Source organism: Opisthocomus hoazin, chromosome 1, assembly GCF_030867145.1.
Source record: "Opisthocomus hoazin isolate bOpiHoa1 chromosome 1, bOpiHoa1.hap1, whole genome shotgun sequence".
In the NCBI taxonomy this organism is placed as follows: domain Eukaryota; kingdom Metazoa; phylum Chordata; class Aves; order Opisthocomiformes; family Opisthocomidae; genus Opisthocomus; species Opisthocomus hoazin.
The window spans coordinates 25765886-25782521 of record NC_134414.1 but is presented as its reverse complement, the minus strand read 5'-3'; the positions used below and the strand labels follow the sequence as shown (position 1 = coordinate 25782521).

General features: G+C 44.1%; 1 protein-coding gene and 1 long non-coding RNA gene across 6 annotated transcripts; one reads left to right on the top strand and one right to left on the bottom strand.

Moving 5' to 3' along the window:
• Positions 1-1277, bottom strand: LOC142362151 (uncharacterized). The gene is made up of 2 exons (XR_012764720.1): positions 1185-1277; positions 1-657 (listed from the first exon to the last, which is right to left on the bottom strand). It is a non-coding gene; the product is annotated as an uncharacterized LOC142362151 (long non-coding RNA).
• A 138-nt stretch (positions 1278-1415) lies between these two features.
• On the top strand, positions 1416-11563 carry RNF6 (ring finger protein 6). 5 transcript variants are annotated; one of them, XM_075419622.1, is made up of 5 exons: positions 1633-1715; positions 2172-2358; positions 5799-6011; positions 6577-6684; positions 7908-11563. In XM_075419622.1, exons 3-5 carry the CDS (start codon positions 5819-5821, stop codon positions 9641-9643), a joined length of 2037 nt encoding a protein of 678 aa, XP_075275737.1. In that variant the 5' UTR covers positions 1633-1715; positions 2172-2358; positions 5799-5818; the 3' UTR covers positions 9644-11563. The 5 variants fall into 5 exon arrangements, with proteins under 5 accessions (XP_075275759.1, XP_075275719.1, XP_075275737.1 ...); XM_075419644.1 differs by lacking the exons at positions 1633-1715; positions 2172-2358 and adding an exon at positions 1416-1469; XM_075419604.1 differs by lacking the exon at positions 2172-2358 and having other exon boundaries at positions 1497-1715.
• The last annotated feature ends 5073 nt before the right edge of the window (positions 11564-16636 follow it).

The following is a 16636-nucleotide window of genomic DNA, read 5'->3' as shown; positions in this document are numbered from 1 at the left end:
TTCAGGAAGGACATATTTTAATTGCTCCAGGGAAAGGAAAACATAATACAATACTAATTATTTATACTGTGGTGAGGAACATGAGTAACAAGGGTTTCATTTTTTGAATACAGCGAGCAGGAAGGAGTAGCCCCCAGCATGGCCTCAGTGCCAAGAACATGTCCCCACCATCAATTTGCCTCGTGGAAATCACGTACTGGCACAAAAAGAGGGTAAACTAACAAGAAACCTAAATGTAATGCCTGTGTAAACTCATTTCTCAACCAGAATAAACAAATCTTGGAGTTTGCATCTCAAGAATAAACAAATCCTGGAGTCTGCATCTGAAGAATAAACAAATCCTGGAGTTCGTATCTGAAGTGGGGAGTGGAGGTATCTTCCCAGACACCGGCCCTGAGCCCTTGGTGGCACCTCGCTCTTCAGTGAGGGTTTGCCTGTGCATTGAAACCAGCGGCACAGAACATACCCAAACTTTGTTTATTTTTGCAAGTTTGAGCTGAAGTATGAGCAGTTTGGATATTCTAGGGATGAGGTACTTTCATATAGTTACAGCATCCTTCTCGTGAAGTCTGCGCATTTTGCTGATTCAGTTTCCGTAAGATGTGAAACGCGCTCCTCTGTCACAGCCTGCCAGCTTCCGCCGTGTGTTGAAAGAACCTGCAGAAGCAACTCAGAAAACAAAGTTTGTGGATGCCATCAGCCTGTCTGCAATTAGCACACGTGACACTTGCAAAAGGGTTGGCATCTTGTGTGAAAAACTTCCAAGGCTCTGCAAACTGAAAGGACTAAAACCACAGCTTTAGATACAACAGTTTCTGTGAGAGCACTGAGCAATTAATGGTTTATTTTCAAAAACGGAGAAGGCGGAAGGAGGTTACTGCAGAAGGGAAGGCAAACAGACAGGAAAGGAGGAGAGGCAGTCATGGAAAGTCGGAGAAGCGTCCCACCTAAAGATGCAGGCCTAAGGAGGAGAGAGCAGGGGGGGAAAAGCGATTCGACTCTTCTTCCTTACGCAGTTTATTTATTGTAATGTACCAAACGCGTAACTGAACCTGCACCCTGACGCTGCTTTGGTAAAACACAATAACGGTCACCGGCACGACAAGGTGAAAGACGCTGCGGTTGCTCCAACCGCCGAGAAGCGACGTACTGCCAGCCCCCCTCCCCCCCCCGCGTACGTTTACCTCAGGCGCCAGCACGCACCCCCGCCAGGGCGGGGCGGCCGCGCCAGTCCCGAGCAGCGACGGCTCCGCCGCCGGGACGCCGCCGCCCGCCGCTGCCCCTCGCGCCGCTGAGGGGGCGGGGTGGAGCCGGCTGCCGCCTCAGCGCGGCTGCGCGCATGTGCGGGAGCTGAGGGGGCGGGGCTTGCCGCGGGGACCGCCCTCGCGCGCGCGGAACCTGCGCTGGCGGCTGCCGGCAGCCGCCCGGACCGCAATCGAGGCTGGAGCGCGCCGCTCGCACGCCCAGGGGTTGGTTTCGTTCCGGCGGAGGCGGCGGTTGGCCCTGCCGCCGGGAGGGAAGGGGAGCGCGCAGCGGGGCTTGGCCGGGCCGGGCCGCGCCGCTCGGCGCCGCGGACAGCAGGCAGGGACGGGCTCTCGGCAGGCTCCCCCGGGGCGGGCGGCGGCATGGACGGCTGCCCGGTTTGTCGCGGCGGGTGATGACGGGGGAGACGGGGCCGCGGGCGGCGCTGGAGGGAGCCGATCCGACCGGTGGCGGTTAGTGGCGGGGCCCGACCGGGGAGTTTGGGGAGGAGAGAAGCGGGAGGACATGGGCTGCCCTGCGCTGCTGTGATTGGTCGGTGGCCGCGAGCTGGGCAGGTGATTGGGTGGGCGCCGTGTCAGTCAATCCCCTCAGCCTCCTCTTCCCCGGGCGTTTGGCAACAGGCGGGGGCGGCCGGGCCGGGCCGGGCCGGGCCGAGGAGGGGGTGGGGGTCCCTGCTGCCGCCGGCTGCCCCGCGGCTCCCCCACCCCATGGGTGCGGGGTGCGGCCCGCGGCCTTCCTCGGGGAAGGGCCGGGGAGCCTGAACCCGGCGCGGGGCTGGGATCTGCAGGCCCTGCGGGGGGTAGGCGAGCGGCCCCCGGCCCTGGGCTTGGGTCGCTTTGGGTGTCCTGCGGCCTTTTCCTTCATCGCCTGCTGATGCCCCCTTTTTCTGCCTTCCCTTCCTTCCCCAGGCTCTCTGGGGTTTTCGGGGTTCGGGCGCTTTTTTTCTTTCTTTCTTTTTTTTTTTTTTTTTTTTTCTTTCCGAATTCGGTGAGATCATCTCGCCTGGAGGCTGCGGTGTGACCGAAATGCTAAACAGCCCCGTCGCTCGGGGAGGCTTCCTCGCCTGAGCTCCATAGCCGCCTTCCTTGCCAGCAGGTAGTAGTCTTTCAGAAAATGAATACCTGATTGAATTGGGGGTAGTAATTCGTGGAAAGAGGCCAAAACCTAAAAGCATAAGGTATATATCACTTAAAGAAAAATGAATGTAAATCTTCAAGAATGAGGAACTAAAGGAGGTAGTCTTAGTTTGAAAATTCTAGAAAATGTAGATAAACTGTTGGCATGTGGCACCTGTTTCTTTGCAAAGGAAGAGTAATCCTGAGTCATAACTGGATTTCGATTTCGGTTTTTGACGTCTTGGTAGTTAATACCCTTCAACTTTTCAATACTCTCGAAATAATTTACGTGCCAAAATATTTCATTGTGATGCCGTTAATACCCTTCAACTTTCACTACTCTGAAACATTTTAAGTGCCAAAGTACTTAGTTTTGATGGCGTTTGGTAAATATGGATAGTAGTTGTCATGCCTGTAGTTGTGTTAAAACAGATGGGACAACCGAACACTTCACACTTCTTACTGTTTCTAAGTGAGTCATTTAAAGAGTGTGACTAATCATCCTACCATACAGTTGTCAACAAAACAGTAATTTTTTTTTCTACCACCCACAAAATCTGAAGAAGAGACTTGCAGTTTTTCTGTGGACGAGAAAGGAAAAGTAAAGAACCTCTTTTAAACAGAAGTTTAAATTTAGATTGAGGGGGAGTACATGTGGTGGACTTCTCATCTTAAGAATTTATATGTAATTTTTTCTGTGCAGCAATACGGTGATATATCCAGAAAGTTGGTTAACTTACTATGGTCATTTTCGGGCAAACAGTGACATGTTAGTTGTTTTAAGGCTTTCATCTAAATAGCAACTTTACTTGAAACTGACTGAATTTTATCTGCCCTCTTTTCCCTTCCTGCTTTACCTGTGTCAAGTTGCAAGTCATGTGGGACAGAGGCACTGTAATGTTCACTGCAGTATGGATTGGGCATTTTCATTAGAATAGTCAAGTGATGGGTGTCATCAGGGTAATAACAGTGCTAACTATGTGTTGTTTGGGGGGTGGGTGCGTATTGCATTTGTGATTTTGTGTATTTGTGATTCTGTGCATTTGTTTTGAGGAAACCAGGGTAGTAAGACAAAGAGCTGGCTGAGAAATTTGTGTTTGTGATGCCAGAAGTGACCTGATGTGAACATAGCCCTTGTGGGAAACGGGAGTCAGTGATTACCTGCAGCTTGGGAGGCTGAACTGAGAGGGCAACAGTAAATTGAAAACCTCCACAAATGCTATGGGAATAGAAAAAGTCTTGAAGGGGAGATCATCAGGTTTTATTTCTTTCCAGTGAAGTGAGTTAGAGCTGGGAGGGAAGTATTAAATACATAGAAATGTGTGCTGGTTTTGGCTGGAGTAAAGTTAATTTTCTTCATCGTAGCTGTTAAGGGGCTGTGTTTTGGACTTGTACTGGAAACAGTGTTGAGAACCCAGGGATGTTTCAGTTACTGCTGAGAAGCGCTTACACAGAGTCAAGGCCTTTTCTGTTCCTCAGACTGCCCCAGCGGCGAGCAGGCTGGGGGTGCACAAGGAGTTGGGAGGGGACACAGCCAGGACAGCTGATCGCACCTGACCAAAGGGTGATCCCATGCCATATGACATCGTGCTCAGCAATGAAACTGGGGGGAAAGTCAGTTGGGGGGCTGCTGCTTAGGAGCTGGCTGGGCATTGGTCCGTCGATTCGTGGTGAGCAATTGGTTTTTTTCATTTCCATAATTTGTCTTTCTTGGTTTTTATTCCTCTTTTGTTATTTTCCTTTTCATTACTACTATTATTAATATATTTCATTTTATTTGAATTATTAAACTGTTGTTATCTCAGCCCATGAGTTTTCTTACTTTTACACTTCCAATTCTCTTTCTCCCCATCCTGCTGGGGGATGGAGTGAGCGAGCAGCTGTGTGGTGTTTAGTTGCCAGCTGAGGTTAAACCACAACAAAATTCAGTATTGGACACAGGATGCAGATGAGTGAAAAGACTGGGCAGGGCTGTTTAGAAGTGCAGTTACCTATGGGGGGAAGAAGTAGCATGTGGGATGGAAAATGAGGAGACCAAGGATGCATCAGAATGGATTCCACAAAGAACACAAGAAAGGTATACTAAATGTATGCCAGCTTCTGCTGTTGGCAAATACATTTTCTGATTCTTTGTATCTGTTGGCAGCATTGATAAAGAGTTACTCTTTATTGAATGTATGTCTAATAGTTAGTTGTTTTGGTCTGGTTTTTGTGTCATCACCTTTCCTGTGAAGACTAATTACTGAGAATGCTGTTCTGTGTTTTCCCCATAATTAATACTTGAAGTGACTTTGATGTGTTGGTAATTGACCAAAAAAAAAAAAAAAAGGTGTTTACCCAATAATCTTTTCACACCTAAGCAGAGTGGTGCCATATGGTTGGCTTTTTTGGCCTGGTGAGTGAAGTGATCTTTCTGTCAGGTGTCTGCCTCAGCAGGTATTACAGATGGCTTTTGCTAAACGGGAAGCCCCATTGAAAGTATGACAGTTCACTTTCTCTTCTTTCAAATTAAATGTTGAAGGGCAGATTCTCTTTAGGAGATGGGAAAGCTGGGGGGTGATCTGAGAGCTGATTGGCACAGGATTGAGTCCTAACCAGAGAGAGCTGGTAAAGGCACAGAAATCAACAGAGGTGATGCCTCTTGCTGATACTGGAAGGTTATTCATGCCTTCTAATAGTGTGGTCCCACTGGTTAAATACTTAGAAAGTATTGAAGAACTGTGGGTAAAGTATAGCCTTTTCTGTTTTACACCACTTTGCTGGAGATGGGTATCCTTTTCTTAGCTAATCCTTGGATTAGAGATCACACAGAAAATATACCAGTAATGTCAGAATGTCAAGAGTCAGTTCTGTCGAAAACGTATCTGTAGGCTCTGTGCCACGTGATGGGTTGTACCAACTGAGATACTAATGTAGTCTTACCTGCTTATCAGTAAATGTTTCAAGTGAAAGATAGTCTTCTCTAAAGCAGTAGCTGTGGTTGTCAGAAGTCCACACTGGGCAATTACAGTCCAATAATTAGAGAACAATGTTTTCAGTGACATTTTAGCTTTTAAAATACTCCGCGCTGCTGTTGTATTTTGCTCGGGAAAAGGGAAATAGATTTTATGTTATTCCTTTAACTTTCTAGAATATCCTTATTTAGCTAAAAAAAAAAAAAAAGTCATTGCTATTTTATTTTAAAGTTGCTGTACCAACTGGTGTGTCCTCTCAGTGAGCAAAGGGAACTTGTAGCTGTTTTTGAGCAAGCTAGATACAAAATACTTGCATAATAAACCACACTGTTGGCAAATAAGGTGGATCTTGGTTCATCTTAATCATCTTTAAGTGTTGATAAACTAATTGCATTGAAAATTCTGGGAACTTTTCACTGTGATTTAGTGTACTTGCTGCGCAGTCTAACCTTCTGGTTTTGTTCAGGACAGCCTGGCATTATCGTTATGGATCGGTCTCGGCACCGTGCAGGGAATGGCAGTGAGCAGGCATCTTCACGAGAGCATAGTCGTGGTGAAGATGAGAGACAACGACAGCTGGAGCGCCTCAGTAGGGAGGAGGCCTATTACCAGTTCATTAATGAACTCAATGAAGAAGACTACAGGTTAATGAGGGACCGCAACCTGCTTGGCACTCCTGGTAAGATGTGGATACTTCAGCAGAAAAGATGTAATGTGAAGTAACACTACTGCTGTCAGGCATCGCAGTAGTTGTATGACTCAAGTAGCCTGACGTCTGTGGCTTTGTCGAAAGGAAAAAACCCTCCATTTCCCTTCAAAATTTATGATATTCAGTAAAAATGAACAACTTAAATAGATACTAAAGCTGGAATAAAAATACAACTTTCAAGTGCACCATCTCCATATATAGGTAATATCCAAACACAAGTGATTAACGCCTGGTACACTAAAGTATAACTGTTGGTATGTGGCAATTTTGGGGGCCTCTGAGTTGTTACTAGAAGTTGGCATGCTCTTGATATACATTCAGCATCTTTTGTTCTTCCACCCCAGTACCTACTTGCTCTGTTATCTGTGTACCTGCATGACAGTCTCACGCTAGTGCTGTTTTCTTTTTGATTTCATTGATTTTACCATATTTCTGAAGATCTTCCTTCAGGATAGAAAATACTGTTATTTCTGCATGGCTGTGTTGAGCCAATAATAATGTCTTAACAGCATTGTTTAAATATAAATTATTTCAGGGGAAATAACAGCAGAAGAGTTGCAGCAACGCTTGGAGGGGGCCAAGGAGCATCTGGCATCACAGTCTGATCTGGATAACAGAGAAGGTGAAGGTAGAACTGTTGGAGGTAAATTCGCGATTCGTATATATTGGTACACATAGTAAGTGATGCAGAATTATTGTTCTGTACAGCTATTTGAAAGAAATGCTGATGGATTTCAGTACCAGCCATTTCAAATGTTGTTTTCTCATTGTGCCTTTGTGGATTGTTTTAAAAGTAAGAGAGATTTCCTAAACAAACTTGAAACACTTAATGAAAATTGACTTATGTCAGCCACAAATTACTTCATCCTCTTTTCGTGGTTTCACTGTGCTGGTAAACTTAATAGCGCAAAAAAAAATTTTCATTCTTTTAATTCTTAGAAGGTTTTATCATGTATTAGAGAAGTTGGAACAGAAAGGAAGTTAATTGGGAAACGGTTAACCTGTCCACTCTTTAGTTGTTTTTATTGTTTCATTTCCATTTGTTCTAGTGGAGTGAAGCTTGTGACATGTGCACTGTCTGTCTTCACTTCCCCAACAATATTGGCTTAACTGTTTGGCCAATTCTAGTCAGACTTAGGAGAGAAATAGGCAGCTCTGAAACGAAGATAGCAAAGTTCTTGTGGGTTTCGTGAAAGTAGGGAGGTGATGGAGCAGACAGCATAATCTGATCCCTTCAAGGGAAAACCTTCTCTGTGATCGTGACTGTTGGCTTGCTTTGTACACGTAGTTAGCACTGACCACAACAGCTGTATCTGTTCTTGAGCTTGTAGTTGGAGGAGATTTGGGAATGGAGCTGTGGGTACTGTGGAAGTAAAGTGTATATGTGCAAAAAAGGGGCAGATCTGTTGAAACCATGCATCATTTATTCTGCTGCTTATAGAACATAATTTTTAAAAATGTTTTCTGAAAGAAGACAGAATCTGTCATATTTCTGCTTGCTTTATTGAAATTAGTTGACTAGGATACTTTCAAATTGATAACTGAAGTGAGGGACAGATATTGGACAAATACGACTAATTTTGGACTCCTAAATCTGAATACTTTTTCAGAGGAGGCCATCTGGGCATAGTGATTTCTCTGTGTATCTGCTGACGAGACAAAAATTCTAGGTTGAACTGATGAGTTGTTCTGATGTTTTTACGCAGAGCATATTTTCAGCAAAATTACTTTCACATAGCACGGTAGCTGTCCTGCTACTGTAATGTTTCTGAAGTCGGAGCCCAGCAAGCATAGAGGATTTGGAGTGCATTGTAGTATGCTGAGCGTGCAGTTGTATGAATGTTTGCAATTCTTTGTTTCACTCAGATGCTGATGTTCTCGGAGAAAACTCGAATGGTGACTCTTTGCTTGAATGGCTGAACACATTTCGTCGCACGGGAAATGCCACTCGCAGCGGACAGAGTGGGAACCAAACCTGGAGAGCCGTGAGTCGAACAAATCCAAACAGTGGGGAGTTCCGATTTAGTCTTGAAATCAACATAAATCACGAGCATAACAGTTTTGAAACTGCTGGTGAGGAGTATGTGGGTATAGATAGTAGCAGAATGTATTTAGAAAGAAGACATCAAAGAGCTGTCAGTCCAGTAACTCCACGAACAAGGAGCAGAACCGCAAGAGAGGCAAACAGTGAGGCATCAAACACTGCAAGGACCAGGTCCGTAAGAAGTTCCGTGGCACGAAGCTCTGAAGCAGCCTCTCATCCAGTCTCAGGAAGGCTCAGGAATAGAACGAGAGAGTTGACAGGCCTTTCCCAAACAAATACTGCACGTAATAATTCTGCAGTTACTGGTGAGCAAAGAGAAACGTCAGAAACAGGTACCTCTACCAGAGTCACAAGAGGTAGAGCTAGAACTAATGTTCGAATGAGTACAAACCAAAGACTAGAAATTCTGCGTCTGAGGTCTACTTTAAGTAGCCGAAGCCGTTCTCCACTGCAAAGGCAGGGTGATGCTGCTCGTTCTGAGGAACGTGGGCAGAGGCAGGATAGAAATGGACAGCCAGTCAACAGAAGTAGAAGACGAACATCTCGGCCTGCTCCACAGGTTGCCGAAGAACAATCAAGAGGTAACGCTCGGACGCCTCAGCTTTCCAGTATAGCCCCATCCCTGGGAATAACTTTGGAAGAGGAGGAATCTAGTAGGCCAGTAGCTGCTGTTAGAAGGCATCCAACAATTACATTGGATCTTCAGGTGAGAAGAATTCGTCCTGGAGAAAACAGAGATCGGGACAGTATTGCCAGTAGAACTCGTTCTAGAGTAGGAATGGCAGAAAACACAGTCACCTTTGAAAGTGACAGTGGGGGATTTCGGCGTACGATATCACGATCAGAACGTGCGGGTATTCGAACCTACGTTAGCACTATAAGGATACCTCTTCGCCGAATTTCAGAAACCGGGCTTGGTGAACCTTCATCAGTGGCTCTCCGATCAATCCTTAGACAAATTATGACAGGCTTCGGAGAACTCAGTTCTTTAATGGAAACTGAATCTAACTCAGAAGTGCAAAGAGGTGGTCATCACTTACCGGATGTACAGTCAGAGCAGAATAACTCAGGTTCCGCAAACAATAGCAGTGATCCAGGTGAGGTTTCATCTAGAAACAGGCATGCAGTAGAAGGCAGCAGGGAAACAAATGAGCAGAGTAATGATATGCAACGCTACAGTCGCACTAGCGAAACCCAAGATAACAGGCAGTCTCAAGATGCTAACAGCCTAGTGGAAAATGGAACGCTGCCCATACTTCGACTTGCCCACTTTTTCTTGCTGAGTGAAGATGATGATGACGATCGTCTAAGAGGTTTAACCAAAGAGCAGATTGACAATCTTTCTACTCGTACCTATGGGGATATTCACACTGAAAATGAAATAAGTAAAACGTGTAGTGTTTGCATTAATGAGTATGTAACGGGGAATAAGCTAAGGCAGTTACCTTGTATGCATGAGTTTCATATCCATTGTATTGATCGCTGGCTTTCTGAAAACTCCACTTGCCCGATTTGTCGGCAGCCTGTGTTGGGGTCTAATGCCACAGACAATAGCTAGAATTATTTATACTGCTCAGTACTCAAGGATTTGCTTCTGCTCTATTTATGATGAGCCAGATGGAATGAATTGACTTACACAGGGGTCCATTTGTGTGGGGAATTTTGTTAAATTTCTTTAAATATAATAGGAAACTTCTCTAAATCTAGCAATGTAAATACTATTTTTCTCCAAGTGCAGATCTAGGAGTACACATAGAACCAAATGATATAGGTAAAGTTTATATTTTTTTAGGTAATTTTGTTATGCTAAGCACTTTTGTAAATACAGAAATGCAATAGTTATTCAGTCTTGCTTAATGTATGGTTTTTTAAGAGTGTAATGGACTCACTTTATTTAGATTACGAATTGTTTCACACAGACCCACCACTGTGTTGAAAAATTAGTGTCTAAATAGCCATTCGTTAGCTTTTTGTTCTAAGAACAATTTCTTTTACAGAGAGTTTCTTGCTGGACATATTTGCTAAAGATATTTAAGTTACTTGAAGTGCTCATTTTAATAGACAGTATATTTTTTTTAACATTGAAATATCCTTTCCAAAAACTTGCCAATTTGGTTCTATTGAAAAAATTTTATGGCAATTTCTGCATGTGGTTTTACACAATGCTTAATGTTGATGATTTCATATTCAAAAGTTGATGGGTTAGTGACATTAAAAATGTATATAATTAAATGCTTTTTTTGACAATCGCTGTCTTTTCAATGCAGACAGCAATCAAATCAATGACAGTTCCAAGAGGGCGTGTCTTACTGAACATGGTATTTGCTCAAAGAATAAATGAGCCTTTTTACTCTTCCAAATTAGCCAGTTGATATTTGTTGGGTTTTAACTGCCTTAGTTTAAAGAAGGAAATATTTCCTTGACCGTTATATTGTCTATAATATGCATGATTTGTGCATCCTACTCAAAAAAAACAAAACAAAGGCTTGAAGTGGTTTTGTATAGACATTTAAGGTACACATGTAATATTAGTCCTCTTAAAACATGTCTGAGGACCAAATGGCAAAAGACACTAAAAAGAACAAAATAAGCTTCCCTTAAAGTCCCCAGATTGCTGTATAATTAGATAGTAAACTTTATACCAATAAGTTATAAAGAAATAAAGTTGCAAACTAAATAACTGAGGCCTTGTGTGAATTACTGTTGAGCCATATCCAGTAGATTGGTAAGAAGATTTATCAATCTTGATGTTCAGACTCAGTTTTCACTTTATTCTTTCCCTGGTTTTCCCCAGCTGTGTCCTTGTGCTTCCACAGTGTGTGTTAGCTGTTACGGGGGATAAAATGCAAGGCAAAGCACTTTTGGGGCTGCTGGAAGTAAGCTGAACATTAGGAAGCTCATCTTCTGAGCAGTGTGCATCTGGAGCCTTAGAGAAAGGCAGAATTGTGCAATATTCTTATGTGTGTATATTCTGAGCAGTAGCAAGAACACTTAAAGTGAAGAAGTCCTGCTGACTTTCTCTGCCTACGGACAGCCTTGACAAATGCACTTCTGTGCCAGGCTCTTCAGTTAAAACATCTGCTCGTGACATCCTGGAAGGGAAACTAGAAAATCCTGTGTTAAGCTACTGGACATCTACTTCAGTTTTGCAAGTGAAAAACTTGTGTCAAAACTTCCACAGAAGTGCTTTGTTGTATTCCTAAAAGTAGTTGTAAGAAATTATCTTCTGAGATTTAGGTAAGTTTAAGGATGTGATTAAAATCTCTGTGATTTGGACTGCTAATTATTGCAAACACTGTTGACGCCTTTCTTGAGAGCCATATTAAAAAGTGAGGAGATTTAAATGTGATTATTGGAGCTAGCTCATCTTTTACATTATTTTTTCCTGTTACTTCTGTTAGCTCTTCATGTTGACAGTATCTAAATACATGGGTGCCTTCTGCTACTTCCTTGTCTCCTTATATTTGAAAGCTGCCTGGCTCAAGTGCCACCATGTAGAAACCTGGCTTTAGCTCACCGTTTCCTTGCTGGTTGGTTCTTTCAGAGTTAATTTTAACTTAAACCATTACTATAGGGTTGTGGGTTTTTTTTTTTGTCTTTGTACTGCATTTTTTAATGAACTAGCTAGAATCCTGCCCAACTGCTACACTAATGCACCAGAGATAAAGGGAGATTCCCTGTGCCTTCTTGCATTCAGATGGGATTTTGCTGTGTAACCATAAGAGCAAAATTTCATCCAAGGTCCCATGTGACAAGGTACTTGTACCCGAGCTGCTATGGGGAATATCCAAAAGTACAGTGAGAGCTTTCCATAGGAATCGTAGACTATTGGATAGGAAATATGAATAATCCTGTACTGTATTCCTGTCCTGCTGCAGGTGAATTGTCAAGTATTGCCCCTCCGTTGGAGCGGCATGCCATTTGCTCCTCAGCTTTCCCAGCAAATGTTGGTGATGGGACCAATTACATCTCAGTGGTGCAGTTCCGTATTGGTTTCTGTTACCTGCGTTGCTGTGACTTTCCTTCAGCTCTACACACACCCACCCCCAAATACTGTTTTACCTTGTCCGTGGCTCGGGGGTTTCACATTGCAATGGTCCTATTTGTGTTTAAGAGCTTTGTTAATTTATTCTCCGTGCATTTCCTATCACTTCTCAAACGCTGCCCATAGCCGAGTCACACAGTTTGTCTTTTGTGAGACATACTTGCTTTTTACTTGCTTTTTAGTCTTAAGATCCCTAGTTCTTGTACTGTAAGAAGCAATGTCACCATAAAGAACACCTCCCCATTCACTTTGCTAGTGTCTTATCCCATTCTCCTTTTTTAAAAAGAAAAACAAACAACTGAGAAGTCCGAATTAATCTCTCGTTATATAGAAGCTATTATTTTGCAGCTATTCGTGTTGCTCTTTTGAAATGGGAGGACTGGTGCTTACACAGAGTTCACGATGTGGATGCACTAGGCATTACGTATATATATATATATATATATATATATATATATATAAAAACCGTATTTTTTCCTCTCTGTGATCTCCCAAATAATTCCTAATATTCTGGTTTTGCTTTTGATTGCTGCTCAACAGTGAGCTGATATCTTAACAAGTTTTGCAAAAACACTGCACAATCGCTTTCCTGAATGTCAGTTGCTAATTTAGAACAGATTATTGCCTGCTTTTTCTTGTGTGCTATTGTGTACAGTTTTTTTTTTCTCTTGGATTATTCTGTATGTTATGCAAGTCAGGTTTTCTCTACCCTCTTACCATCCTGTGCACGCTGTCTCCTGTGATTTGTCTTTGCTTCCAATACCCCAGTAATTCTGTACCATTTGCAGATTTTACCACTTGTTATTTAGTTTTTTTCAGCTCTTATAAGCGTGTCACATAGCACGGATATTTCACTAGCAGTGCCTCCGAATTCAAAGTTTAACCATTTATTTCTAGCTATTTAATCAGTAAATGTTTTATAACCTTTTAATAAAAGGGGACTAGAGGTAAATATATGAAGAATTTTATAAGGTAAATATGGTAGTTGTCCTTAAACTGATACTTGTTGAGGAGAACTGGAAATCCAAGTAAAGCACTGATAGAATGAGGCTTGTTTGATAAATTATGAAATTCCCTTAGTGATCCCTATTTTCCTTAGTGATCAGATAGAATTTATATCTGATTAGGTGAGCTAATAACATGTTTTCTTTTGCTTGTAAAAGAGCTGAGGAGAGGAATAATACTTGCTTAGTCTACATTATTTCATGTAAAGGTGCGATAGCCTTTGCCTATATCCTCCTTCACAGGACAGCTTTGTAATGTTACTGCATGTCATTAAAAGAAAATCTCTGATATGTAAATTAGGACAATGACAAGACACTTTTTCTGCTCCAGTTTGTCTATAAAACTAGAAGTACATTTATGCATTACGTTCATTTTCAGGAGCGAGAGCAGTTTGTGTTGCAGTATGTTGGGATAACCTGAGGTCAGACACTAAGGCAAGTGCGTATGAGTAACGTCGAGATCACTCGCTTAGCTTCGTTTTTGCAGTATCGGTCAATTTTTTAGTAAGTTTAGACACTTAACACTTCAAAGTGGCACTTGATAGGTTTGTTTTTAAGGAACTTTTGTTAACAAATGTATTTAAGGTACAGATGTCTGGAAAATTCATTGAATACAAAAGTGTTTGAATCCCATTTGTATCTTAGACGAAGATCAGTGTTTCCTGTACTATCCAAAATGCGGTTTTGAAAATTTCGCTTCTTAACATGCTATTGAAGTTCGGAGATTTCAGTGTTTGTAGGTGAGTTTTGTTTAGTCCTTTTCCACAAAAAGAAATACCAAAGCCTGGTGTTCAAACTCTGGAGTGCCACAGGTTTGTCCTGCTCTCCCCCCATTTTAAATCTCCACGGTTCTGTCTCTCTCACTAAGATGCAAACAATCCAATAATCCACCACGCTCCGTCCTCCTCTTGAAATTTCAACATAATCTACATTTTTTTCATGGACATTTTAATTTAATATAGTTGACTTTTGGCTCCCAGTTAGAAGTTTCCCGATGGTGAAGTTCTCAGCTTGTTCTAACAGCTCCCACGAAGCACATTTTTCTCCCTTTTCAAAGTAACGCTTCAGCTGCTGTGGAATAGTGTTCGTCATCCGTGCTGAGCGTGACTTCACGAGCGTGTCTTACCTGCTCCTGGCTAATGATGGCTGGTGCTGAAGGCCGTGGGCGCTAGGTGCTTCCCAGCCAGGTTGCTGTGCCGCAGAGACGCTGCTCAAGCCAGGCTGTGCAATCCTAACATCACGCTCCGTACGAGAAACCTCAAAAATAAATTTGGACTCTCCTGTATTTATTGTCGTGATGTGTCGAATATGGAAGCTGCCACCTGTACCTGGTGGTAAGTCCACACATTTGCTTTTCCTGCCCCATTTCCAGCATCAGCTGTTGCACGAAGGATTCACCTGTCGCACTGATGGGGCACTTCTCAGGCTTCTGGTTTAAAACATGCGTGATGGTTTGGTCACCCGTGCAAATTCCTGCTTGTCAATTAGTGTGAAGTTACCTCTTCCTGCTATAAAAATGTACACTGGAGAGTACGTTCCCTTGTATTTGTTTGCCTGGCCTGCGGTGGAAAGCAGCCTGCCCACAGAGGGCACTTCGCGGTGCGGAGTTCTGGCTGTTCCCAGGTGTGCTGGGAAGGGGGCAGAGCCTGGATCGAAACCTCCACCCTGCTCACGCGACAGGGAGGTAAGAAAATGGTGAGAAGCGAGGGGCAATGAGATGCCAGTGACACCGCAGAAGTGCGCTGGGAGGTGGGCTGCTTGCAGGGGAGTCTTGGAGGCTTCTGCTGAAGTAAATAGCAACGGGATGTGCACGTCCGTCCGCTCACGTGATACGTGTGTCCTAAGACTGAAAGGAGAGACTTGTTTCATCGGTAAGGTGGAAGGGGGGGTCAGAAAAGCACCAGTTACTGGTCCCAGGCAGTCAGCCAGCTGGCCCGTCTCTTGGGCTCTGTTTCCTCATCTCTTGTCTAGAAACCCAACACAATGTTTGTGCCTGGTGTCATTTGGCCTCAGAGATTTAAACGCTTGGAAATTTGGTCGTATGCTCTCTAATGGCAGATGAGTAAATGGCCACATGGGGCAGTTGGAGGTGTATTTTTCATGGTCACCTTTGATCTGGAAAAGCCAGAACCTGCCTTTGCTCCTAGAAACCTCGGGGATTCATAGTCTGTTCAGCTCAAGCCTCTACTGCTCAGTTTGTCTACACAACAGAAGGCATAAATGTAGTGTAGGTGGGTGTTCTTATGGTGGCTTTCCTCCAGCAAGTGCAGGTTACAGCAGCAACAAGATCATGGCAGTGATGGGGGGGCTGTAGCCAGGACCCAGCAGGCCCTTACAGTTCCCACCAATGATTAGGTGATGTTTGTGCCGCTCGCTCGTGGTGCCACGTCTTCCTGCACCCCGTGTCCGCGTGAGCAGAGCAGGGGAGGGGAGGTGCCCCTCTGCGCCTGGTAGTAGCCACTTCACTTGCTGAGCAGGCGGTTTGAGGGCGACTGGTTCAAACCGAAGCAGTGTGTGTTGGCAGGAGCCGTGGGAGCTGTGGCTGTGTGGGGTGCCAGCTCCCAGCAGGGCAGAAGGTGGAAGCAGATTTTCGTGGGCAGCGCAGATGGGTGCCTGTCCAGTCAAAGCGCCGATAACCCCCTTCGGCCTGCACTGGGAATGCTCGTTCGTCGGGTCGCGGGCTTACGTGGAGCGGGTCTGGAGCTTTTCCGTCTGTCGCAGCAGTCGAAGGGAGGGTGCACCCAATGCTCTGGAACTCTGGGCGGCCAGAGTTTTCTGCAGCCTGTTGATTCATCTTATTGTGAAGGCTAAAATCCAGGGAAGATCTTATAAAAGACTATGTAAAATAAGTAATGACTTGGCATTTACTGGATATAAAGGACCTGAAGCGTTACAGTTCGTTACAGTCAAGGGGACGGGGTGCTCTTAGGTCAGGGTGGTGAGCCTCCTCAAGCAGAGCCAGAACCCCACTGCTGCACAGCGAAAGGCAGAAGACGGCTGAGCCCTCGCACGTCTGTGCGGAAGCGAAACGCTGCTGCAGTTGTGAAGTTGAGCACGACGAAGCTGGGCAGTGTGAGAATGGAGGATGCCTGTGCCACCTGCAGTCAGCCTTCCAGGGCCTCTCCGTGCTGGTATCGTCTCTCCATGGACAAGTGGGCGCTCTCGGAGCACTGAGTGGGTCACGTTCACTTACTGAGCTGCTAGCAAATCTTTCCTTGTCTTTTGTAATATCCCTTGGAGGCTTTTTTACTGCATGCTTTCAAATTCCTGTCTTTAAGGGAAGTATTTACTTTGTGAGTTGTTTCATGATCCTTATTGTCCATGGTCGTTTTCTCAATACCTTTGTGAGAGAAGGATCTGCTTTGTACCTAGAAATTTTACTTCTCATCTATCTTAGGTTTTCTCTTTTTTTTTTTAAATGAGCATCTATTTCTCTCTCTGTTTTCTATTGAAGTATTTAATAGAATGTATTGTAGTAGGATGCAACCTATTTAATAGGTTA